General features: G+C 46.2%; 1 protein-coding gene across 2 annotated transcripts in view; it reads right to left on the bottom strand.

Annotated features, from left to right (window-relative positions):
- The window catches only part of SHC4 (SHC adaptor protein 4), a 125,002-nt gene that overhangs the window by 83,716 nt on the left and 13,325 nt on the right, over positions 1 to 27,961 (bottom strand). For both annotated transcript variants that reach the window (XM_063926041.1, XM_063926042.1), the window contains exon 2: positions 15,940 to 16,010. In XM_063926041.1, the coding sequence (XP_063782111.1) occupies positions 15,940 to 16,010 (71 nt within the window). The remainder of the gene's footprint in view (positions 1 to 15,939; positions 16,011 to 27,961) is intronic.

The following is a 27,961-nucleotide window of genomic DNA, read 5'->3' as shown; positions in this document are numbered from 1 at the left end:
AGAATATACACTGCACACACTGACTGTTGTCCCAAGGATATATAATGAACTAGTTTTGGACCTGTCATATGCCAGATCGCTAGCGTTGCAGGGGTTGCTTCAAGGGTGTCCCAGAATGAATACTTACTTTAGCAATGCTGCTTCTTAATCATTGTGGCAACATTTTTAGCAGACTAAAAAGTGTAGAGAAGGACTCAGAGCTACATAAGGAACACTTGTGAGTAATAACTTATTCTGTTTCAACTGTAAACTATGTTTCTCATACGTCCTAGAGGATGCTGGGGTCCACTTCAGTACCATGGGGTATAGACAGTTTCCGCAGGAGCCATGGGCACTTTAAGACTTTTCCCGAGTGTGAACTGGCTCCTCCCTCTATGCCCCTCCACCAGACCTCAGTTTAGAAAATGTGCCCAGGCAGACTGGTCGCACTCCAGTGGAGCTCTACTGAGTTTCACTGAAAGACTTTATGTTAGGTTTTTTATTTTCAGGGAGATGGCTGGCAACAGTCTCCCTGCTTCGTGGGACTTAGGGGGAAGAAGTAGGAACCAACTTCCTAAAGAGTTTCATGGCTCTGCTTCTTGCTGACAGGACACCATTAGCTCCTGAAGGGAAATGAACACTAGCTGCGGCTACGCGCTCACTCCCACAGCACGCCATCACCCCCCTAACAGAGCCAGAAGTCAGAAGATGTGTGAGAATTATTACCAGAGATCTGCAGAGAGTGATCTCCGGTCATCGTGACGGCTCAAGGTACCGCGCAGCGAGTGGGAATGCTGCGTGAACATGCTATCCATAACACAGTGCACAGCAGGGTGCAAGGCGCTGGGGGGGGGGGGACCCTGGGCAGCATGAAACCTACTCTCACTGGCAAAAGGTAGCATACTTTGTATTTACACTGTCCTACACCCCCGCCAGTATAAATATCTATTCTAAAGCTGAGGAAAAACGCGCCATTACAGGGGGCGGGGCTTCTTCCTCAGGCAGCCAGCACACTGCTCAGTGCCATTTTCTCACAGCACCTGCAGGGCAATAAACGCTGATCCTCCTCTCCACTTCTGAATCAAGTTTAAGGGTGCAAAAGGGGGGGAGTGTAATATTCGGTGCTAAAACCTATTATTCATAATATAAAGCACTTGAAGAACTCTGTGTACAAAGTACGCGACACAGGGATTTTTTCTTTTGGCGCTGAGTTGTGAACTGGCAATTCCTTTCTGTGTCCTTCTGACAGACTTTACTGTGGGTCTCTCCCCATTAAGCCCCGGAGTGTCTGTGGTATGATTGTGCAAGTGTGTGACATGTCTGAGGCAGGGAGCTCTTCCCCTGAGGGAGCCATTTTAGGGACACAGAGTTGTAATGTGGTGGCGCTGCCGGCACACCACGAGCCTGATTGGGTGAAAGAATTACGTGATAGTGTGAATCATATCAGTAAGAGATTGGATAAGTCTGAGTCTCATGCAGAAAACTGGAGAAAATCTGTCGAAGATGTGATTTTTAATAATTCTGCCTTTTCAGCCACAGGGGAACCCTCTGGGTCACATAAAAGGTAATTTAAACAAGTTGTATAGACTGATACCGACAGGGACTCTGATTCCTGTGTCGCCACTAGTGATTCCAGGGGAATAGATCCAAAGTTAGCAAAAAACATTCAATATATGATTGTTGCTATAAAGGAGGTGTTAGAAGTTATGGAGGCCCCTCCTTTACCAGAGGAGAAGGCTTACTTTTGTAAAGAAAAGGAAATCAATGTAACTTTTCCTCCATCTCATGAGCTGAACAGTCTCTTTGAGGGAGTCTGGACAAATCCTGAAAAGAAATTTAAGATTCCCAAAAGAATTCAGGTAGCTTACCCTTTTCCTGCAGAGGACAGTAAAAGGTGGGAGTCACCCCCCGTTTTGGACAGTGCCCAGTCACGGTTAACAAAAAAGGTGATTCTCCCTGCGCCTGGGACAGCTTCACTGAAAGAGCCGGCAGATCGCAAGTTGGAGAATACGTTGAAATCTATTTATGTGGCCAATAGGACACTACTCAGGCCTACCATTGCCTGTGCGTGGGTCAGTAGTGCTATTGGAAAGTGGTCAGAAAACATGCCATCAGACATTGACACAATAGATAGAGACGAGATACTCCTAACGTTAGGTCATATCAAAGACGCTGCTGCATACATACTAGAAGCCATGAAAGATATTGGTCTCTTGGGATCAAGAGCCGCTACCATGGCAATCTCAGCACGGAGGGCGTTGTGGATTCGCCAATGGAATGCTGACGCAGATTCCAAAAGGAATATGGAGGCTCTCCCGTATAAGGGTGAGGCCTTGTTTGGAGATGGGCTGGGTGCGTTAGTTTCTGCGGCTACCGCAGGTAAGTCGACATTCTTGCCTAATGCTCCTGCACCGGCGAAAAAGACACATCACTCTCAGATGCAGTCCTTTCGGCCCAACAAATACAAAAAGGGTAAAGGTTCCCCTTTCTTTGTGGGTAAAGGAAGGGGAAAAGGAATAAAGTCTGCAGCGTCTACAGGATCACAGGAGCAGAAATCAACTTCTGCTTCTGCCAAATCTTCAGCGTCATGCTGGGGTTCCCTTGCGGGAGTCCGCTCAGGTGGGGGCACGTCTGAAACTCTTCAGTCAGTTCTGGGTTCAATCTGGCCTGGACCCGTGGGTCTTACAAATAGTGTCCCACGTGTACAAACTGGAGTTTCAAGACATTCTCCCATGCCGATTTTTCAAATCGGCCTTACCAGCTTCTATCACGGACAGGGAAGTGATAGCGGCAGCAATACAAAAATTGTGTCAGGATCAAGTTATTGTCCTGGTTCCCTTGTTACAACAAGGAGAAGGGTTTTATTCAAGCCTATTCGTAGTTCCGAAGCCGGACGGCTCGGTCAGACCGATTCTAATCCTGAAAACTCTGAATCTCTACCTGCAAAGGTTCAAGTTCAAGATGGAATCTCTGAAGGCAGTAATTTCCAGTCTGGAGCAAGGGGACTTCATGGTGTCAGTGGACATAAAAGATGCCTACGTACATGTTCCCATTTATCCTCCACATCAAGTTTATCTGAGATTCGCGATACAGGATTGTCATTACCAATTTCAGACGTTGCCGTTTGGACTCTCCACGGCACCGAGGGTGTTCACCAAGGTGATGGCGGAGATGATGGTCCTCCTTCGACAGAAAGGAGTCAATATAATTCCTTACCTGGACGATCTCCTGATAAAAGCGAGGTCCAGGGAAAGGTTGGTGCAGAACATTGCACTCTCCTGACAGTACTTCAACAACACGGTTAGATCATAAATTTTCCAAAGTCACAGTTGGAACCGACGACAAGATTGTCTTTTCTGGGGATGATACTGGACACAGAAGTACAGAGGGTATTTCTTCCAGTAGAAAAGGCTCTGGAAATCCAGAGAATGGTCAAACAAATTCTGAAACCAACAAAAGTGTTGATTCATCAATGCATTTGGTTGTTGGGAAAGATGGTAGCGGCCTACGAGGCCATACAGTTTGGCCGATTCCACGCCAGAGTATTCCAGTGGGACCTGTTGGACAAGTGGTCCAAATCCCACCTACACATGCACCAGAGGATAATCCTGTCATCCAAAGCCAGAATTTCGCTCCTGTGGTGGCTACACAGTTCTCACCTACTAGAGGGACGCAGGTTCGGGATTCAGGACTGGGTCCTAGTAACCACGGATGCAAGTCTCCGAGGCTGGGGAGCAGTCACACAGGGGGAAAGCTTCCAAGGAAGGTGGTCAAGAAACTTGTCTTCACATAAACGTTCTGGAGTTAAGAGCCATTTACAATGGCCTTCAACAAGCGGTGCATCTTCTTCAAGATCAACCCGTACAGATCCAGTCGGACAATGTAACAGCAGTTGCGTACATAAACCGTCAGGGCGGAATGAAAAGCAGAGTGGCGATGGCAGAGGTGAAAAAGATCCTCCTCTGGGCAGCAAGAGCTCTGTCGGCAATTTTCATTCCGGGAGTGGACAACTGGGAAGCAGACTTCCTCAGCAGACACGATCTCCATCCAGGAGAATGGGGCTTCCACCAAGAAGTCTTTGCAGAGGTGACAGGTCTTTGGGGAGTTCCTCAAGTAGACATGATGGCATCTCATCTCAACAAGAAGCTTCAGAGATATTGTTCCAGGTCGAGAGACCATCAAGCAATAGCAGTGGATGCACTAGTGACCCAGTGGGTGTTTCGGTTGGTGTATGTCTTCCCTCCACTTCCACTAATACCAAAAGTTCTCAAGATCATAAGAAGAACAAGGGTTCGAGCGATCCTCGTTGTCCCGGACTGGCCAAGGAGGGCTTGGTATCCAGATCTTCAGGAGTTGCTCATAGAAGATCCACGGCCTCTTCCTCTTCGCGAGGACCTGCTGCAGCAGGGGCCGTGCGTATATCAAGACTTACCGTGGCTACGTTTGACGGCATGGCTGTTGAGCGCTGGATCCTAGCCCGAAAGGGTATTCCCAAAGAAGTCATACCCACTCTGATTCAGGCCAGGAAAGGGGTAACGTCTAAACATTACCACCGTATTTGGAGAAAATATGTGTCTTGGTGTGAATCCAAGAAGGCTCCAACGGAAGAGATTCAGTTAGGACGTTTTCTCCATTTTCTCCAGGTGGGTGTGAATGCGGACCTACGATTGGGGTCAATCAAGGTCCAGATTTCAGCCTTGTCCGTTTTCTTTCAGAAACAATTGGCCTCCTATCCAGAAGTTCAGACCTTCGTGAAAAGGGGTTCTGCACATCCAACCAGTTTCTCACTTGGAAAGTGGTCATGCTGTTGGCCTTGGCATCCGCAAGAAGGGTGTCTGAGTTAAGGGCCTTGTCTTACAAGAGCCCTTACTTGATCTTCCATGAAGATAGGGCTGAGTTAAGAACTCGTCAGCAATTTCTGTCTAAGGTGGTTTCTTCTTTCCATATAAACCAACCTATTGTGGTGCCAGTGGCTACTGACACCTTAGATGCTTCAAAGTCTCTGGATGTGGTCAGAGCTTTGAGAATTTATGTCGCAAGAACAGCTCGGATACGGAAAACAGAGGCTCTGTTTGTCGTGTATGCTCCCAACAAGATTGGGTGTCCTGCTTCTAAGCAGACAATTGCGCGCTGGATCAGAGCTACGATTCAGCACGCTCATTCCACGGCAGGATTGCTGTTACCGACTTCGGTAAAAACCCATTCTACTAGAAAGGTGGGCTCATCCTGGGCGGCTGCCCGGGGGGTCTCGGCTTTACAACTTTGGCGAGCAGCTACTTGGTCAGGGACAAACACGTTTGCTAAGTTTTACACCTTGGCCGATGAGGACCTCAAGTTTGGTCAATCGGTGCTGCAGGGTCATCCGCACTCTCCCACCCGTACTGGAGCTTTGGTATAACCCCATGGTACTGAAGTGGACCCCAGCATCCTCTAGGATGTATGAGAAAACTGGATTTTAATACCTACCGGTAAATCCTTTTCTCCTAGTCCGTAGATGATGCTGGGCACCCAACCCAGTGTGTACTTCCAGTTGTTATTTCGTTGTAGTTACACAAGTGTTGTGTTAAAATTATTTTCAGCATGTTGCTGCAATAGTTCATGCCCATTGGCATGTGTTTTGTTGAATTCCATGTGTGCGGCATTGTTGAAGTGTGAGCTGGTATGAATCTCACCATTAACTTAAAAGTAAATCCTTTCCTCTAAATGTCCATCTCCCTGGGCACAGTTCCTATACTGAGGTCTAGAGGAGGGGCATAGAGGGAGGAGCCAGTTCACACTCTGAAAAAGTCTTGAAGTGTCCATGGCTCCTGTGGAACCGTCTATACTCCATGGTACTGAAATGGACCCCAGCATCCTCTATGGACTAGGAAAAAAGGATTTACCGGTAGGTATTGAAATCCAGTTTTTAAGTGTTTTATGACGATGAAGATGGAGCCAGAGGCTAGTGAGTACACAGTTGTGGCTGCAGGGGAGAGGGGGATCTCTCTTTTGCACATGCTACCATGTAAACGGCAGCTTGTGAAGTGTATCAGAGGCTGTACGCCATCTCAGATTGGCACACACACAAGTTCCTAAAAATAATGCTATTTTGGAACTTGATGAATGGCATAATTTACACTTCCCATACTAAAGTATGGGGACAGTGGAAATTATTGGGGGTTGAAATGTAACCAGGAGATATCAGTAATATCTCTTGCCTTACAAGTACAATGAATGTCTCTGTACTTTAATTCACTGGCGTATTTATAATGGGTGCAGTGTGTGCAGTGCACATGGCCCCTGGGTCCAGAGGGCCCACACAGCACATGCTGAACCCATTTCTTGAATATTTACACCTCCAGAATACCGCACCTATGGCTGCAGTGCTGCAGTAAATCACCGGGAAAATGGCGTGGTGGCCATTTTCCTGGGGTTTTGAGCATGCGCAGTAGAGTAATTGCCGGGAAAATGCCCACCGCGCCATTGTCCCTGAGATCTGTGCATGTGTATTAGAGTCTGAGCCCTCTTCTAGTGCTCAGACTCTACATCGCTGCTGTCTGAGAGGAGGGGGACGGACTGAGGGGGTTTGCACACGGGCCTCCTCTTCTCTTAAAACGCCCCTGCCTTAATTTACACAAAAGTAGGTAAAAACAAACAGTGCAAATACACTGAAATATATAACATTTCACTCGAAAACATAGAGGTCTGCATATGAATAAAAAGAGCAAAAATAATAACAAAAACAAGAAATAAAAGGAGCGGCAAAAATAAGAATTTACTCACCGGTAATTCTATTTCTCGTAGTCTGTAGTGGATGCTGGGGACTCCGTAAGGACCATGGGGAATAGCGGCTCCGCAGGAGACTGGGCACAACTAAGAAAGATTTAGGACTACCTGGTGTGCACTGGCTCCTCCCTCTATGCCCCTCCTCCAGACCTCAGTTAGGAAACTGTGCCCGGAAGAGCTGACACAATAAGGAAAGGATTTGAAATCCCGGGTAAGACTCATACCAGCCACACCAATCACACCGTACAACTCGTGATACTATACCCAGTGAACAGTATGAATAACAACTGAGCCTCTCAAACAGATGGCTCCAAACAATAACCCTTTAGTTAGGCAATAACTATATACAAGTATTGCAGACAATCCGCACTTGGGATGGGCGCCCAGCATCCACTACGGACTACGAGAAATAGAATTACCGGTGAGTAAATTCTTATTTTCTCTGACGTCCTAGTGGATGCTGGGGACTCCGTAAGGACCATGGGGATTATACCAAAGCTCCCAAACGGGCGGGAGAGTGCGGATGACTCTGCAGCACCGAATGAGCAAACTCAAGGTCCTCCTCAGCCAGGGTATCAAACTTGTAGAATTTAGCAAATGTGTTTGAACCCGACCAAGTAGCAGCTCGGCAAAGTTGTAAAGCCGAGACCCCTCGGGCAGCCGCCCAAGAAGAGCCCACTTTCCTCGTGGAATGGGCTTTTACAGATTTAGGATGCGGCAGTCCAGCCGCAGAATGCGCAAGTTGAATCGTACTACAGATCCAGCGAGCAATAGACTGCTTTGAAGCAGGAGCACCCAGCTTGTTGGGCGCATACAGGATAAATAGCGAGTCAGTTTTCCTGACTCCAGCCGTCCTGGAAACATAGATTTTAAGGGCCCTGACTACGTCCAGCAACTTGGAATCCTCCAAGTCCTTAGTAGCCGCAGGCACCACAATAGGTTGGTTCAAATGAAAAGCTGATACCACCTTAGGAAGAAATTGGGGACGAGTCCTCAATTCCGCCCTATCCATATGGAAAATCAGATAAGGGCTTTTACATGACAAAGCCGCCAATTCTAACACACGCCTGGCCGAAGCCAAGGCCAACAGCATGACCACTTTCCACGTGAGATATTTTAGTTCCACGGTTTTAAGTGGCTCAAACCAATGTGACTTAAGGAAATCCAACACCACGTTGAGATCCCAAGGTGCCACTGGAGGCACAAAAGGGGGCTGAATATGCAGCACTCCCTTAACAAACGTCTGAACTTCAGGCAGTATAGCCAGTTCTTTTTGGAAGAAAATCGACAGAGCCGAAATCTGGACCTTAATGGAACCTAATTTGAGGCCCATAGTCACCCCTGACTGTAGGAAGTGCAGAAATCGACCCAGCTGAAATTCCTCCGTTGGGGCCCTTCTGGCCTCACACCACGCAACATATTTTCGCCATATGCGGTGATAATGGTTTGCGGTCACCTCCTTCCTAGCTTTAATCAGCGTAGGGATGACTTCCTCCGGAATGCCCTTTTCCTTCAGGATCCGGCGTTCAACCGCCATGCCGTCAAACGCAGTCGTGGTAAGTCTTGGAACAGACAGGGTCCCTGCTGCAGCAGGTCCTGTCTGAGTGGCAGAGGCCATGGTTCCTCTGATATCATTTCTTGAAGTTCTGGGTACCAAGCTCTTCTTGGCCGGAACAATGATTATAGTTCTTACTCTTCTCCTTCTTATTATCCTCAGTACCTTGGGTATGAGAGGAAGAGGAGGGAACACATAAACCGACTGGTACACCCACGGTGTCACTAAAGCGTCCACAGCTATCACCTGAGGGTCCCTTGACCTGGCGCAATATCTTTTTAGCTTTTTGTTGAGGCGGGACGCCATCATGTCCACCTGTGGCCTTTCCCACCGGTGTACAACCATTTGGAAGACTTCTGGATGAAGTCCCCACTCTCCCGGGTGGAGGTCGTGTCTGCTGAGAAAGTCTGCTTCCCAGTTGTCCACTCCGGGAATGAACACTGCTGACAGTGCTAACACATGATTTTCCGCCCATCGGAGAATCCTTGTGGCTTCTGCCATCACCATCCTGCTTCTTGTGCCGCCCTGTCGGTTTACATGGGCGACCGCCGTGATGTTGTCTGACTGGATCAGCACCGGCTGGTGTTTAAGCAGGGGTCTTGCCTGACTTAGGGCATTGTAAATGGCCCTTAGTTCCAGAATATTTATGTGTAGGGAAGTCTCCTGACTCGACCATTGTCCCTGGAAGTTTCTTCCCTGTGTGACTGCCCCCCAACCTCGAAGGCTGGCATCCGTGGTCACCAGGATCCAGTTCTGTATGCCGAATCTGCGGCCCTCTAGAAGATGAGCACTCTGCAGCCACCACAGCAGTGACACCCTGGCCCTTGGAGACAGGGTTATCAGCCGATGCATCTGAAGATGCGATCCGGACCACTTGTCCAACAGATCCCACTGAAAGATCCTTGCATGGAACCTTCCGAAAGGAATTGCTTCGTAAGAAGCCACCATCTTTCCCAGGACTCGCGTGCAGTGGTGCACCGACACCTGTTTTGGTTTTAGGAGGTCTCTGACTAGAGATGACAACTCCTTGGCCTTCTCCTCCGGGAGAAACACTTTTTTCTGTTCTGTGTCCAGAACCATCCCCAGGAACAGTAGACGCGTTGCAGGAACCAGCTGCGACTTTGGAATATTCAGGATCCAGCCGTGCTGTTGTAGCACTTCCCGAGCTAGTGCTACTCCGATCAAAAACTGTTCCCTGGACCTCGCCTTTATAAGGAGATCGTCCAAGTACGGGATAATTAAAACTCCCTTTTTCCGAAGGAGTATCATCATTTCGGCCATTACCTTGGTAAATTCCCTCGGTGCCGTGGACAGACCAAACGGCAACGTCTGGAATTGGTAATGACAGTCCTGTACCACAAATCTGAGGAACTCCTGGTGAGGAGGGTAAATGGGGACATGCAGGTAAGCATCCTTGATGTCCAGTGATACCATGTAATCCCCCTCGTCCAGGCTTGCAATCACCGCCCTGAGCGATTCCATCTTGAACTTGAACCTTCTTATATAAGTGTTCAAGGATTTTAAATTTAAAATGGGTCTCACCGAACCGTCCGGTTTCGGTACCACAAACATTGTGGAATAGTAACCCCGTCCTTGTTGAAGGAGGGGTACCTTGATTATCACCTGCTGAGAATACAGCTTGTGAATCGCCTCCAGCACTGCCTCCCTGTCCGGGGGAGCTGTCGGCAAGGCAGATTTGAGGAAATGGCGAGGGGGAGACGTCTCGAATTCCAGCTTGTACCCCTGAGATACTACTTGTAGAATCCAGGGATCCACCCGTGAGCGAGCCCACTGGTCGCTGAAGTTTTTGAGACGGGCCCCCACCGTACCTGGCTCCGCCTGTGGAGCCCCAGCGTCATGCGGTGGACTTAGAGGAAGCGGGGGAGGACTTTTGTTCCTGGGAACTGGCTGTATGTTGCAGCTTTTTCCCTCTACCTCTGCCTCTGGGCAGAAAGGACGCGCCTCTAACCTGCTTGCCTTTCTGGGGCCGAAAGGACTGTACCTGATAATACGGTGCTTTCTTTGGCTGTGAGGGAACATGGGGTAAAAATGCTGACTTCCCAGCTGTCGCTGTGGAAACGAGGTCCGAGAGACCATCCCCAAACAACTCCTCACCCTTGTAAGGCAAAACTTCCATGTGCCTTTTAGAATCTGTATCTCCTGTCCACTGCCGAGTCCACAATCCTCTCCTGGCAGAAATGGACATTGCGTTTATTTTAGATGCCAGCCGGCAAATATCCCTCTGTGCATCTCTCATGTATAAGACAGCGTCTTTAATATGCTCTACGGTTAGCAATATAGTGTCCCTGTCTAGGGTATCAATGTTTTCCGACAGGGAATCTGACCACGCAGCTGCAGCACTGCACATCCATGCTGAAGCAATAGCCGGTCTCAGTATAATTCCTGAGTGTGTATATACAGGCTTCAGGATAGCCTCCTGCTTTCTATCCGCAGGCTCCTTTAGGGCGGCCGTGTCCGGAGACGGTAGTGCCACCTTTTTTAACAGACGTGTGAGCGCTTTATCCACCCTAGGGGATGTCTCCCAACGTGACTTGTCCTCTGGCGGGAAAGGGTACGCCATTAGTAACTTTTTAGAAATTACCAGTTTCTTATCGGGGGAAGCCCACGCTTCTTCACACACTTCATTTAATTCATCAGATGGGGGAAAAACCACTGGTAGCTTTTTCTCCCCAAACATAATACCCTTTTTTGTGGTACCTGGGGTAATATCAGAAATGTGCAACACATTTTTCATTGCCGTAATCATATAACGAGTGGCTCTATTGGAATGTACACTAGTCTCATCGTCGTCGACACTGGAGTCAGTATCCGTGTCGACATCTGTGTCTGCCATCTGAGGTAGTGGGCGTTTTAGAGCCCCTGATGGCTTTTGAGACGCCTGGGCAGGCACGGGCAGAGAAGCCGGCTGTCCCACATCTGCTATGTCGTCAAACCTTTTATGTAAGGAGTTGACACTGTCGCGTAATTCCTTCCACATGTCCATCCATTCAGGTGTCGACCCCGCAGGGGGTGACATCACATTTATCGGCACCTGCTCCGCCTCCACATAAGCCTCCTCATCAAACATGTCGACACAGCCGTACCGACACACCGCACACACACAGGGAATGCTCTGACTGAGGACAGGACCCCACAAGTCCTTTGGGGAGACAGAGAGAGAGTATGCCAGCACACACCAGAGCGCTATATAATGCAGGGATACACACTACACACAGTGATTTTTCCCCTATAACTGCTATAATACACAGTTTGCGCCTAAATTTAGTGCCCCCCCTCTCTTTTTTACCCTATTGAGCCTGGAAACTGCAGGGGAGAGCCTTGGGAGCGTCCTTCCAGCGGAGCTGTGAGAGGAAATGGCGCCAGTGTGCTGAGGGAGATAGCCCCGCCCCCTTCTCGGCGGACTTCTCCCGCTTTTTTCAGGATATTTTTGGCAGGGGATTTTACACATATATAGTCTTACTGACTATATTATGTGTTTTTTTGCCAAGCTAAGGTACTCTTATTGCAGCCCAGGGCGCCCCCCCCCCCCCCCAGCGCCCTGCACCCATCAGTGACCGGAGTGTGTGGTGTGCATGGGGAGCAATGGCGCACAGCTGCAGTGCTGTGCGCTACCTTAATGAAGACTGGAGTCTTCAGCCGCCGATTTCCTGGACGTTCTTCTTGCTTCTGGCTCTGCAAGGGGGACGGCGGCGCGGCTCCGGGACCGGACGACCGAGGCTGGGCCTGTGTTCGATCCCTCTGGAGCTAATGGTGTCCAGTAGCCTAAGAAGCCCAAGCTTGCTGCAAGCAGGTAGGTTCGCTTCTTCTCCCCTCAGTCCCTCGTAGCAGTGAGTCTGTTGCCAGCAGATCTCACTGAAAATAAAAAACCTAAATATACTTTCTTTTCTAAGAGCTCAGGAGAGCCCCTAGTGTGCAACCAGCTCGGCCGGGCACAAAATTCTAACTGAGGTCTGGAGGAGGGGCATAGAGGGAGGAGCCAGTGCACACCAGGTAGTCCTAAATCTTTCTTAGTTGTGCCCAGTCTCCTGCGGAGCCGCTATTCCCCATGGTCCTTACGGAGTCCCCAGCATCCACTAGGACGTCAGAGAAAGAAGGTTTAGAGGAAGGGAGGAAAGAATAAGAGAAACATTTATTGTTTTTGCATGCAGGGTACTAACTACTGGAGGCTTTTGCATGTACAGTAGCCTACAAATGCTGGGCAGCTTTATTTTTACACTGCAATTTAGATTTGGGTTTGGACACACTGCTCTAACTCTCTCTGCCCACATTACATCTGCCCCACCTGCAGTACAGCATGGTTTTGCCCAGGTGCACAGTTACTAGTTTTATTTCATCCTCCTCTCAGAATCAGCCCCTTTGTTTATAATGTACAGCTCTGTATGTTCTGAATAACTACACACTGATTTTAAGAACACATCTATGGAAGAAGGTCTCCTTTTGCAGATACATGTCTGTGGATACTGGGGTGTGATATTTAGGGTTTTTTTTTTCTAAAATTTCCCCTGTGATAAATTAGAAGTATCTATCATAGACAGATGTGTGTAAGGTATCACAGCGGGGAATTTCGGAGACCACATTATGCAAATACACCAAACACAAAAGTGTAGAAATCTCTCTACAACATGTCCTAAAAATAAAATGTAGCTACAGTATTTCTGGAGGAATACAAATACTATATTGTATGTATTGGTCTGTGGCAGCCAGACAGAGCAAAGCACAGGTAGTCAGGTTAAGTCATTTGAGTTGCCATCACCAGTCAGGGTGATCGGTGGGGTGGGGTATGGGTCGTTGGATAGACACAACTTTGGTCGACAGACATTAGGTCGACAATGGAAGGTCGACATGTATTATGTTGACAGGGGCAATATGTTGACATGTTCATTGTGTCGACATGTACTAGGTCGACGGGTCAAAAGGTCGACATGAGGTTTTTGGTGTCGTTTTCTCCGTAAAGTGATGGGGAACCCAAAATAGTTCCCCGTGTCCCCTCGCTTGGCTCGTTTCGTTCGCCATACTTCGGGCAAGGTGCCTCGCTCCGCTACTGCTTCACTCGGCACAGATTACCGTTCCAATCGTAGTCCACGTGGATCGTTAAGTATGAAAAATACAAAAAAATGCAAAAAAATTGTAAAAAACTCATGTTGACCTTTTGACCTGTTGACCTAGTACATGTTGACCTAATGGCCATGTCGACAACCAGTGGTCGACCTAATGAGTGTCGACCTGAGTTGTGTCGACCTAACGACCGTAACCCGGAGGGGTGGTGGGTGAGAATATACATCCACTAGAGTGATGGGGTCTTTAAAGATATGCATGGTCTGCATTATTACTACACTATTGAGCTTAGGTCTATAATGTAAAGCTATCAGACACTGTCAGATAGTCAGTGGGCCTGCATTCTAAAGTCACCATACATTTGGGGGCTTGCATTGTAAAGTCACCAGAGATTTCGGGGCCTGCATTCTAAAGTCACCAAAAATGTGGGGGCCTGCATTGTAACGTCAGCAAAAATGTGGGGGCCTGCATTCTAGATTCACCAGAGATTTGGGGGCCTGCATTGTAAATTCACTGGAGAATTGGTACCTGCATCTTATAGTGAACTCTAGAACACGGTTGGCGAGAATAGTAGCGTTTTGACTAGTAGTCACAAGAATGGTTATTATAGTGTATGGAGATCACAAAAGTGCTTTCTGTATTTATATTGTTTATTAAGATGCTCTTTGTATTGTACATTGGTCATTAATTCTCTCTGTAATAGAAAGAAGACACTATAATGTCTTTAGTATGTATTTAGGGGGTTATTCAGTAAGACTTGCCGATTCTACTAAATAGCGGAATCTACAATCCTTTCTGTGGCATGCTGGGAGCAGCACATCGCAGGGCAAGGCCGCCCAGCATGCAGCATGGCCTGCCTAGTGACTGCAATTTAATTGCGGTCGCAGCAACTGTGGACGACCCCCTGCAGCCGCAACTTGGCTGCGTATACAGTAGGTCTGCTGCCATTTTTTACATCGGACCGGCTGCGTAATGTGACGCAACTTTCCCCAAAAATGTTGCCAACCAGTCCCCGTTTTCCCCCAGCCAACCTCCCGCAGCGATCCATTGCCGCCTCGCGAACGCCTCTGCCTGTCAATCAGGCAGATGCGTTCGCAGCCAATGCAATCCTTAGCGATGCGACCAGAATAACCCCCTTAGGCGGTTATTCAGGTGTGTTAGCAAACAAAAAAAGTTAGCAATTGGGCAAAACCACGTTGCACTGCAGGTGGGGCAGATGTAACATGTGCAGAGAGATTTGGGTGGTTATTTTGTTTCTGTGCAGGGTAAATACTGGCTGCTTAATTTCTACACCACTGCAATGTAGATTTGAACACACCCGACCCAAATCTAACTCTGTCTGCACATGTTACATCTGCCCCACCTGCAGTGGGGTGTACTACATTATACCGACGATCGGGATCCCGGCGCCCAGCATACCGGTGCCGGGATCCCGACCGCCGTAATGCCGGCAGCGGGGCGAGCGCAAAAAAGCCCCTAGCGGGCTCGCTATGCTCGCCACACAACGGCCGGCATATCAAATACTTCTCCCTGCAGTGCAACATGGGTTTGCCCAATTGCTATCTTTTTTGTTTTGCTAACAAACCAGAATAAGGTCCTTTATTTGTTAAGCTGTTTTCAGCATTGCACAGAGGCCCCTAGAATGCTGTCTGCACTGACTAATCTGAGTGACAGAATGAGTCAGAGCTGTACACAAATGCCATCGCAGCTGTGATCAGTACGCAGCAGCTGTGCGATAATATGCAAATGTCGCAGCTGTGGGGATTTGTAGTGAGACACCCACTGGAGGGATGTGAGATCTGCCGCTTGTCTATGAAGACGCAGACATCGGATGCATATCGGTCGATAATCGAGTAAACCTATTTTCGCGCAGCAGGGTTGTCGGAAGTAAGATGCCAGACACATTTACCTGTGTACAGGATCGCTGTTGCAAGCTGTGACACGCCCCCCAAATATTCAGGACACACCTGCGTTTCAGTCACCACTCCCCCGTTACCTCCCGCAAGCGCTCCCTGCCTGTCACTTATATGCATGTGCAGTGGCAAAAACTCGCTCCATGGGGTACATAAACATGGCGTCCATCCCTCAATCAGGCCCAAGTGGTCAGATGGTGCTGTGTTTCTATTTGATTATAGCTCTTTGACATAACAATTTTTCATACTTTGTTGGCTAAATAAAATCACCCATACTTTACACAACCCCCCCCCCCCCCCCCCCGCTATTGCAGTGCGCTGGTAGAAGGGCCAGCCCCTAGGATCAGTTATTATCTTAGAAAGCAATCATCTATCTATAAGCACTTCTAGTTTAAATCTCCCTAATTATGAGTGTAACTAAATCTAAACGCTCATCTTTCCAACAACAAGAAGAAATACAAATAGTTTAAAATGTTAAGTAATCTACTAAATGGGTTATTTCTAAACAAGCACAGAACATTGCTATTGAAAATGTGAACTTTGAATTATCTTCAGATTCATACATATTATGATGACTATGATACTGTAAATCACTTAAACATGAGCCCCCAGGTTTATGTAATCAGTTCCTTGCATTGGAAATGATATTACCTTGTAACTTGTGTTCTCGTGCCAAAGTCCAGGGATCTCATGGACTGCAAAACTTCAATACAACCCATGTACTGCAAAACAGGAGCAGAGAGTCAGTATATATAATGCCATTCATGCCCCTGTGTTCACATATTACATGGTACACTACAAATACAATACTAAGTATATACCAAGCTATACGTCTATACGATGCAGTGACAATAAAAATGCCCATGTATCATATTCAGTATATAATAATGTCACTATAAAAATTATGTTTTATCTCATAAGTCGCTAACTAAAACCTTACAATAAACTGCTGCACCCAAATTACAGTATACAGTAGCCCTGAGTTATCCTTTATGTGGCCATTTTACCGTAGAGTCTTTTGACCAAGCAATTACAACCTCTGTCTTCAAGGCACACTAATGGTGTGTACACACGGTGAGATATTTTCTTACAATTTTGACTATATAGTCGGTTTAGCCCGAATCTCACCGAGTGTACACACCTTTATAGTGCAGGTTTTAGTGATATCCAGACTTCAGCACAGGTGGTTAAATTATTAGATATACTGGCCGTCGGCTGTGCTGCAGAGCCAACGCAATATGTCTGTGAACGACGGCGTTCATTCATAGACATATTGCTCGTACACTATGGCCGTCGGACCCGCGACATGTGTACGCACCATAAGGCACACACAAGCATGAGAGCAGTAAGTGTAGAACTCGCCTTGTCAGCATTGGGAATAACAGACTGTCCCACAGAATGGCTTGCTTATATTTCCTCTATGCATAGGGGCATATCTTTGGTGCCGTCGCATCTCTCCACTGTATTATACAAGTTGCACCTATCTTAAGATACAGTAGGTGCAATTCAGAATGCATAAGTAAAAATGTTTCTTTTGCAGCCATATTTGGTTATCTATGTTCAGACGGCAGTTTTGCAGCTATCTTTAAATCAGGCCTATTATATACACATGGACTTTATGACAACACATACCACAACATTTTACATGGACAGAGAGGCACTTATGTCTGTTCTTAAAACAAAACAGATTTTTTTTTTATTTGTTGATCTTCTGGGGTTGAAAAGAAGTCAGTCAGATCTCCGTGTGCGACTAACTGGGTGGCAAAAGGACCATACAATTAGCATAAGCTTGCTGTGGGCATGTTGTGGGCATGTAGATACAGTTGCAATTTCTGACGGATCTCTTGCAACCAGGATAGGGCTGGTACAGATCCGAGCTGACAGCTGCTCTCACAACCGCATGTAACGTATAGGGGCGATGCGGGCAACTGAATACAGGCAAAAGCCTGCCGCTATTTTCAAGTAAAAAGGTAAATGACTCAGGGGGTCATTCTGACCCATTCGCACGCAGCGGTTGTTCGCTGCAGTGCGAACGGTCAGAACTGCACATGCGCGGCATGCGCATTGCGCACCGTTGCCCGGCGACAGACATCCCCAGGCAACGGAGCGCCTAGTGAGAAGAAAAGACGCAGCACTGGACGGAAGAAGATTGACAGCGGAGAGGTGGTCCGGGGTGGATACTCACCGTTGGATGCCGTTTTTGGGGAGTGGTAAGAAGAACGCAGGCGTGTCCAGGCGAACGGAGGGCGGATGTCTGACATCAGGACTGGGCCCTTCATCGCTGGATCCGTCACACTGGGTAAGTAGCTGTAGGGCTGATCTTGTTTTGCAGGAACTTTTTTAGCATAGCAGGGCTGCACAAGTGTTCGCAGCCCTGCTATGCTAAAATACACTCTCCCATAGGTGGGGATTAGTTGATCGCAGCAGCAGCAAAAAGTTGCTGGCTGCGATCAACTCGGAATGACCGCCTCAGTATCATTTTGTATGAGATAAAGTGGCGAGAGATAAAGTACCAACCAACCAGCTCCTGTCAGGCTACAGTGTTTTTTTTTTTTAAATCACAGGAGCTGATTGGTTGCTACTTTATTTCTCTGCACATTACCTATCTCCAAGCTTTGATAAATCTCCCCCTAAGTGTACAGTACATCTTCAGGAAACAGGCGCTTCTCACTCAGGGGGAGATGTTTCAAACCTTTGAGATAGATAGAAGTTGGCCATGGCACTCCTGCAGTTTTAGCTATCATTTATCTAACACAGTCTATAAAATGACAGTTAGAAGCTGTTGGTCGCTATTAGCAACTTCTCCACTTTATCTCTCTCTACGCTCTACGCTCGATCCTAATTGATTGTGTACCCGACTTTTGCACACTCTATATTAGTGCAGCGTAATATCTCTGTGCCTTATGGCAGTAGCACTAATCGCCCTATATGCTGCATGACATCCTGCTCTGCTCATCCTGGGAAACTGCAGATCTCGCACAGTCTTCTGCCGTGCTTTAAACGTTGAAGTTGTAGCTGGGCAAATATCCTGTGCTGCCCAGCTTGTGAATCTGCAGGGCTCGCAGAGATTTTCATTATGCATTCTTCTTACGTGCGCTGCAGGGATGCTCTTGTCCATCACCTCTCCTCTGTCATTGATAAAATGAAATATTCAGTGGAGTAGGTGAGTCATGCACTGAGATCATATGATGATGAGCAAGTGCTCACTTGCCTCTGTGGCCTGTGCGTGGGAAGCTACTCTAAGCTAAGATGAGAAAATCAATAGAAGAATTACTCAGAAGAGCGTATAGGGCGATATTATCTTTTACTTACAGATCAAGGTATGTGCCTAGAATTGGAATACAAATCTTTTAATTCTATGTTACAGTGTAGTGCCCTATTCAGTGGAAGGACAGCTACGGTAGATCCCAATATGCAGAAATAAAATGTTAACAATTATAAAATGTAATTTGCTGTATTCTTTAAACTAAGAAATACCCACAGTACAGTTATACATTTCATGAGGAAATATAACAGAGAAATAATGTGACATTTTAGCAAAACTCTGAAATGTGCCAAAGGATTATCATCAATATATACTGTATATTTAGATAAGGATGAATGAGTGTCCACAGCAGGTTCCACGCACTGGACAGACAGTGTCTAGTTACACAGTCATATGACCGACATGCGATATGCCGACATGGTCAAAAGGGCGACAGGTAAACGGTCCTCTTTGTCTAAGGTAGACAGATACAAAAGGTCGGCAGGTTCAAAAGGTCGACACACAACGGTCAACACATTTTTTTCAAACCTATGCATCATGTACAGTACCATACACGTGGACTACAATTGGGAATAGTAACCTGTGGCGAGCATAGCAGTAGTAGAGCAAGACACTTTGCCCGAAGCGTGGTGAGCGAAGCAAACCTTGTAATCGTACATGGTACACTAATTGGAGTCACATATGATGAAACATACAAAATGACACCCCAAAAACGAAAACCAATCTAATAAAATAATATTTGTGTCAATCTTTTGACCCTGTTGACCTTTTGTATGTCGACTATATGGGGTCATGTCTATCAATTTACTGTAGATCCATTGAAGCACACATGTCCACAGATATCCCTGATCTATCACCCTACCATGGCAGCCTGAAACTGCTGGTGCTCCAAATGTTCGGAAACGTCACTGACCGCGTCGGAATGTAATAGGGTATAAACTTCAATAGTGCTGAATTTACTACAATTTCACACTGACATTTAAAGCGACATTTATTATTATTATTTTTTCCAAAAGAGAACAAACTAGCTAAGCAATTAAAAAAGTTGCTGCTTGATCGTGAACAAATTCCCTGATCTCCCTAAGTATACCAGAGACTGGAGCCATGACTTACAGATTGACTTGTCAGAGGAGGACTGGGAAAAAAGTATCCAGACCACCTTTGCAAGTTCATCTAGTTATTCAGTCCTCGAAACGCAATTCAAAGTCTTATCTCGGTGGTACAGGTGCCCCTAACATTGACTAAAATGTTCCCTGACGTACCAGACACGTGCTGGAGATGTAACAACGAAACGGGATCCTCGATGCATATCTGGTGGGAGTGTTGTGTACTTCGTCCCATCTGGGACAAAGTTATCGCAATCTTGAAATTGATTGTGGGTTTGGAGGTTCCCTCTGAGCCTGCTTTCTGGCTTCTCAATTTCATTACGTGGCCCCTGTCGGCTTACAAAAACTCTTTACTAAAGTTTCTTAATAGCGCCACAAATGCGGTTATTCCGGTTCGCTGGCGATCCACTGAACCACCCACTGTGAGGGACTGGGTCGCCAGAATGGACTGGTTTATGTCTATGGAGAAACTGCGGGTAACACCGGATAGTCATCAGAGATTCACGTCTATTTGGTCCCCTTGGTTGGAATTCAAGTCTTCACAAGCATACCCGACACTCATGACTTAAACTTGAGCCCTTCACAGGGATCTTCATTTCCGATTTTTAGCTGCTTTATTGTTAATTGGAGCTAGGTGATGACACTTTTGCCCCCAGGTCCGAGTGGACATTGGAAGGTCCACACTGCCCTTACCCTCCCATCCCCTCCTCTGACTCTTTATTTCTTCTATTCTGCTTTCTTTTCTGTCCCCTTTTCTCTTTGTATGTTCTTATTTTGTGAAACGTTTTGTTTAGGCAGCTTACTACCTAGGCTAGCATTGTCTGATTTGACTGGGGATATTACATCCATCTAGACACTGAGTTATATTAATGGCTGTAACAACTATGTTCATCTGTCATTGCTCGCATCCATTGGATTGTACTTCCCTGTAATATAAGTCAAAAGGTGTATACTGACTCCCATATTCTGTTATTCTGTTATAGATCAATAAACACTTATTGGGGGGGGGGGGGGGGGGGGGGAGTTGGTGCTTTAAATCTCTGCAAAATTTCACCTTCACTGCCACAATCTTTCTGAAGATCTCACCCAAAAGATGGTGCTGCCTTCCGATTTCAGAGAGGGACAACTTGGCACATGGTACTAGTATCTGTTCTAGATGTAAGGTGTGATTTGCAGGGCCCCCCTTGACCCAGGGGCACATATGAAAAGCAAATTCTGCACCCGTTATATATATGCCACTGTGTAGCTGTGCTAACTATCCACTTTTGCTAACTATCCACTTTTGCTAACTATCCACTTTTGTCTAGTATCAACCAGTTAAAAAGCATAGCAATGATCATTTTAACAATAACAGGCATTTTCAATTAGAAACATGGTGTGTCTATCTATCTAGTATCTATCTATCTATCTATCTATCTATCCACGTGTGTGTGTGTGTGTGTGTGTGTGTGTGTGTGTGTGTGTGTGTGTGTGTGTGTGTGTGTGTGTGTGTGTGTGAGAAAAATAACAGTAAATGAACTGAAACCGTATGAATAAAACAGGAAAAAAGAAGCTTACAGTACAAAATAATGCAGAACAGCGATTACAAGGTTTAGGAACATTGCTACATGGCAGTCTTGCCAATGCACACTCTGGGTGGCCAGGAGTGTGAAGGGAGATGAGGCCAGAGATGTAATTGACTTTTTAAGTGAGTGTGAGTAGACTGACGTTTGTTCTGATGGGGAATAGGAGCCAGTGTAGGTCTTGCAGGAGAGGGGAGGCAGACATAGTACGTTTGGAGAGGAAGATGAGCTGGGCAGCAGCATTGAGGACAGACTGGATTGCAGAGAGGTGTTTCTCAGGGAGGCCAGATAAGAGGATGCTACAGTAGTCCAGTCTAGAGATGACCAGTGAGTGTGTGAGGGGCTTAGTTGCCTCCAGGGTGAAAAAGGGTCTGATCCTGGACATATTTCTGAGATGGAAATCGCAGGACTGCCAAAGATTCTGAATGTGTGGCTTGAAGTAAAGGGTGGAGTCAAGGATAACGCCAAGGGATCATCTCAGTGTTAGATTTGTTACGTTTAAGAAAGAGCTGGGCCATCCAGGAGGAAATAGCAGAGAGATAGATGGAAATACGAATTAGAAGAGAGGAGGAGAGGTCAGGGGAGGAGAGGTCAGGGGAGGAGAGGTCAGGGGAGGAGAGGTCAGGGGAATGCCATCAGCATAGAGATGATATTCAATGTCAAAAGAACTGATTAACTCTCCTAAAGAGGAAGTATAAAGGGAAAATAGAAGATGAAATAGAACACAATAACCTTCATTACAAAATGTCTTACGTATTTGCACAGAAACAGCAAAATATTGAAAACGAAAGGATGATACTAGAAAGTGTATCCAAGAAAATGTGAATACAGATTAATGTGATTTTAAAACAAGGATATTCCGCTGTGTGTGTGTTTTTTTGTGCACAGAATAAATTAGGTTGTATTAGGAGTAAATGTGTAATAGTATATACTACATATAGTACAGTGCAGTGATTCCCAAACCTTTTTGAGTCACAGAGCCCAAGAGTATCAGTACCTATAGGCCAAACGTTTCTTATTGAGAAATTCAGATAAATTAGGAATGAAGTTACATGTGTTTATGTGTCATCCTTAGGGTTAGTTGTGGGATGAGGGACAGGATTAACTTTTGTTTGTCCACATATTTTAAGATTGGAGCCACAAGCACTTGTTTTGCCTATTACATTGACCATAAATAATCAGCGTTGGTCCTGGACTACCAATCCAAGACACCCCTGCAAATGCCAGTTTGGGAACACTGGTACAGTATATAAAACACACAATTCTCTCACTCAGTTCTAAATATTCACTACATATGGAATATTCACATGTGCATTTTTAAAAATATATAATATAATAACTGTATTATGCCCCACAAGATTTTATGGCAATTGAATTTGTCCGGACAGTAATAGGCAGTATCTGCTGTCATACTCCAGTATACTCCAGAGTTTTGACTATAAAAAGGATATAAAAAAAATCTAAGTAAGATATTATAAATATCTTCTTTGTATTATTGTAATCAATTTTATAGTCAGAACTCTGGAGTATACTGATCTATGACAGGTAAGGCTCTGCCCCTCCCCCTCCCCCGCCTACCTTGTCCACATATCTCTTATCAAAATTCACCAAATTTTCAGCAGTATATACTGCTGCACCTGTGTATAATGTCCACGTGAACTCTCTGGTTCATATATATGTGGGTAAATCTGGATCTGGTACTAACCAGTGCCTCCCTAGCCCTTTACCTCACCGCACGTCACCGATAATAAGTTGTCCAACTGTGCGCAGAATCTAGTGTAAAAATGAGTGAGAGAAGATATTGACGTGCACACGGTCAGGTCACATTATTATCACCACCAGCTAATAGCCACAATAACTGCCATGTGCAGCATAGACAGCAGCTAGATGGGCTGAACTATAGTTTTAGACACACGTCTAGTAGTGCCTAGGTTCATTTTGATGGTAAGCTGACCATGTGGGTGGTATTCATGTGACCGCCGGTCAGCTGACCGACAGTCACATGACCTCCTCCGTGAGCCCGACGGCTCACTATCCCGATGGTCGGCATGCCGACCAACAGGGACTATTTCCACTCGTGGGTGTCCACGACACCCATAGAGTGGGAATAGAACCCGTGGCGACCGCAGGTCGCCACCGAGCCCGCAAGGGGCTTGCTGCACTCGCCCCTCCCCTCCGGGATCCCGGCGTCGGTATGCTGCCGGGATCCCGGCGTCGGTAAGGTGACCGGCGGTCAGGAGACCGCCGGTCACCAGTACTACACCCGACCATGTATATATAGCAGTTTTAGACTCTCAATGTGGTATATATATCCTAAAACCACTCATAAAAATTCCCTTACTATATGACATTGGTCATATGGGGGAAGCATTATCCCAATTCTCTTATTCTTTGTAAGTCTTATATTGTCCTTTGTGCCAGTTTATTATTTTTATAAAAATTAGGTGTCCTGCTTGTTTAACAAACAAGGCTGGCTATCTGGAATTTTGTAAATGTAATAACATGTGTCTTGCAGGCATCGGTGAGATCCCAGCGAGTCTAGCCAATGTATTAAATGCCAAACATTTAAAAGGCAAAACCAGACCAGATTTTGCCTTCTAAATGATTGCTACTTCAAAACACCGGCTAGGCTCCCCAGGATCTCACCCAAACTTATTTATTACTTTACTATGAATAGGTTTTTGCTGCTGTTTTTATTATTTTAATTATGTGACATGGGGTAGATTTATAAAAGTTTGGAGAGAGATAAAGTACCAATCAGCTCATGTCATTTTTAAAACAAAGCCTGCAAACTGACAGTAATTAGCTGATTGGTTGGTACTTTATCGCTCTCCACTTTCAATCTCTCTCTCTCCAAGCTTTCTTAAATCTAGCCCAATGTTTTTCAGTTGTTACCCAGACATCTATATTCAGAGCCGGCCCTAACCAATATGATGCCCTAGGCAAGATTTTGGCTGGTGCCCCCTAGCGCCACCGCTGGTTCCGCCACTGAGCCTACACCTCTTTCCCAACACCATCACCCAATCACCCAGGGCCGTTTCTTGGGACAGGCGAGCAGTGAAACCGCACTGTGCGCCCGCCGCGGCACTAACTGTGGCTCCCTGCTTCCCCCTCCTATTTCTCCCCAAGTAACCCGCTCGGGGGGTGGAGTTTCATGGAATGACGCGGTTGCGTCGTTGCGTCACGACGCAACCCCGTCACTCCGTGAAACTCCCCCCCCCCCGAGCGGAGTACAGAGGGGGTTCCAAGTTAGGAAGAGGGAAAGGCCGGTACGAGGAGCGACTGGTGAGGTGGGCCGAAGAGCGGTAATCGCCTCTGTAAGTATTCTCTCTCTCTCAATGTGTAAAATGGGGACACCTGCCGTAATGTGTCAAATGGGGACTTTTGCCTGCCGTAGTGTGGGGATTTAATGTATCAAGGGCATTGCGGTGTGTGGCATAATATGGTGCAGGGGGCATTACTGTGTGGGGCTTATTATGGTAGAATTTTTTTTTCCTGTGGTGGTCGTGATCTGTTGGAGCAGGATCAAAAACTGGATTGTGAGGTAGACTTTTCAGACGAGGCCATGCCCATTTAAATGGGGCCACACCCATTTAGATGAGGCCACGCCCCCTTGCCGGGTGCGCACGCACGTTTTTTTTAATCTAGGTGTGGGGGGAGGGCACATTTTTTTATGTCATGGGGGGGCGCATTTTTAAATCTCGCACTGGGAGCCAAATTGGCTAGAAACAGCCCTGCCATCACCCCTCAGCCATAGCAGTCCTTATTTTGGTATTTGTACCCCCTATATTTTAAATAGGAACAGTTCGCACATTTGGCGCACAGCCCAAAAAGTGGTGTTTTTGCTGGCAAGGGGCATGGCCACACAATAGTACCCCCAATTCCAATTACGCCACACAGTACTGCAACTTTATTCACATTTGATCATGCGATAGTGTCCATAATTCATATTACAACCCACAGTAGTATCCCTTTACCTTATAAACGTTGCTCCTCACAGTAGAGCCCCTTATTCACATTACATCACACTGAATTGCTCCTTATTTACATTACACCAAACACCTTTTGCTTTTTAATCACATTAGATGACACAGTAGTGCCCTTTCTATATGCAACACCACATAGTAGAGCACCTTATACACATAATGCCACAGAGTAATGCCCCTTACACCTATGAGACACATTATTAATGTCCTTATAAACATAATGCGCCTTACACATTATGACAACCTTTATTAATTCACTTTTACACATAATGACCCTTACACATACAGTATGCTGCACATTATTAATGCCCTTATACACATGACACAGATAGTGCCCCCTGCACATGTGCTGCACATTATTAGTGCCCCAATACACATAATGACACACATACAGTAGTACCCTGTTACACATATGCCGCACATTATTAATGTCCTTATACACATAATGACACACATAGTGCCCCTTACACATACTGTATGTTGCACATTAGTAATGCATTTTTACATGACACACATAATGCTCCTTACACATATTCTGAACACTACTGCACAACCAACCCACTCACATGCACACAGCACTCATACTGCCACTAACACTGTGACCTCTGCCTCTGCTTGGATACAGGTGTGTCCTCACAAATCTTGCATCAATGCTAACGTCGGGCACCTTTTTTTTTAATGAAAATGCATCTTATTTGCATTGCTATGTGGCTAGGATGCACAAGCAGCTTCTGCTGATTAAAATGATATGCTGCATGCCTATATACTGTGTGCGACTGTGGCTGTATCTGCATATGAAATGCTACATACAGAATATAGGAATGCCGCATATCATTTTAATCAGCAGAGGCTGCTGATGCCCCTAGGCATATCAAATGCCCTAGGCAATTGCCTAGTTTGCCTATACCTATGGCCGGCTCTGTCTATATTGGCAGACACTACGGTGACAGGTGGCAGCGGTGTGGAATGGGGGTTAGTCCAGACAGCAGGTCAGCGTAACCAGGAAGGATTATTAACCAGATATAAATAAATAACACAAGGTTAACAGCACAGATTGTGGGGAGTACCCTGTTGCAGCCAGAAGTGTTTGGGTTGCTGGTGCTTGTGGTGCACCTGGTATGCGCACACGTTATGCTGGTGACACTGCAATACCCACATTGTATAGATTAATGCAGTGATGGCAATGGGATCTATAAATTATACTCAGTGGTGGTGGTAAAGGGTTTATTGGGGTATCTGTGGCCTCTCCCGCACTGGAAGGTACTTAGGAGCATGTCTGTAATGGAGGACAGAGGTAGAAGGAAGATGCGGCAGGGAGCTGTTGATGCGCAGTAGCACAGTTTGGAGGTCCTAATGCCTGGGGCAGTGGTAAACCGAGGCAGCGCCGAATGCTCCTCTGACAATCCAACGGTGATTTGGATTGAATCGAAATACAATACCATAAAATACATAACATACAGTACATACAGTATTTCACACTTGCCTAGTATCCTGGAATTTCTGGGAGGCTCCGACAAATCGGGTGGTGCTCCTGCCCCCCCGGAAATGTGGCCAAGTCTCCCACATCCCAACCAGCAACCCCTCCCCCCTCTGCGGCTGCCCATTTACAGAGCACAAGTGGGCCCAGTGACATGGTTTGTGCTGAATCGCATCATCGTACCACCCACCCACCCTTCGCTAAATAATTCTGTTTTTTTCAGCACTGTACAGTGGGGGAGGAGCCATGATGATGCGATTGTGCTGCCACGCCCCTGCACAGTCCACCTTTGTGACCGCCACGCACTCTGAGGGGGCAGCAAAGTTGGCAAGTATGACATACTGTATGTGCTTGCATGAAGTAACCTGAAGAGAGCACAAAGGGTTAATAATACTGATAATTATTCTAGTTTGCATTACTCATTGTCATTAAATAATACTAATGTATTTTTTCTCACAGTGAAGTGGCCGAGTCCAGCAACTACACCAGATTGTGCCTATGAAAGAAAATCTCTGAATCACTCATGAGATTGAACCATGCATGAGTCACTCCATTTAATTCAACTTCCGTAAAGGTCGGTCTGTTTTTATTTAATGCAAAAGATAAGTGCCAGGAAGATCTGGTATCCATACAGTGTCCCAATGACTCATGCTCCGTCCACACTGTAACATGCAGACGTTTTTCCAATTCCACCATCTGATATTCCCTAAAATTCACCGGGTTTTAAGAATATAATCTACAGGAAACAGATTAATAATAATAATAATAATAATAATAATAATAATAATAATCCTTATGTTGAATCCATATCATGTTCATTTATTATGAGAGACTAAGCCATACTTACCTACTCTTGAAAGATTACCTGGTTGGAGGTGCAAGGGGCATGCTGCCATAAATTGCATTGTATAAGCCCTGCCTCTTTGTGGCATGATGGCAGAGCTCTATTATCCATCAGGATGACTAAGCTGAAGCTTAGGAGCCCATCAATTTTTTTATCTCCGCCTCAGGGCTCCAATTGTTAAAGGCACTTTACACTCTGCGACGTAGCAAGGCACACTCGTAGTCAGCTGAAATATGTTTTGATATAGTTGGGGAGGGGAAGCGGACTATAGTAAACTAGCGCTATTTCAAAAAAGAAAAGGAAAACTTATTACGCGGTGAGAAAAGAGGTCAGCAGACTTTATTTCAATTGGGTATCGATGTTTGTGTGAATGATGAAAGTGTAAATGATGGCATAAGCTCTGCTTCCCAAATGTCAGCTGTAGTGGGGTGAA

This window comes from Pseudophryne corroboree, chromosome 6, assembly GCF_028390025.1.
Source record: "Pseudophryne corroboree isolate aPseCor3 chromosome 6, aPseCor3.hap2, whole genome shotgun sequence".
NCBI classification, from domain to species: Eukaryota; Metazoa; Chordata; class Amphibia; order Anura; family Myobatrachidae; genus Pseudophryne; species Pseudophryne corroboree.
This window is presented reverse-complemented; position numbering and strand designations above follow the sequence as displayed.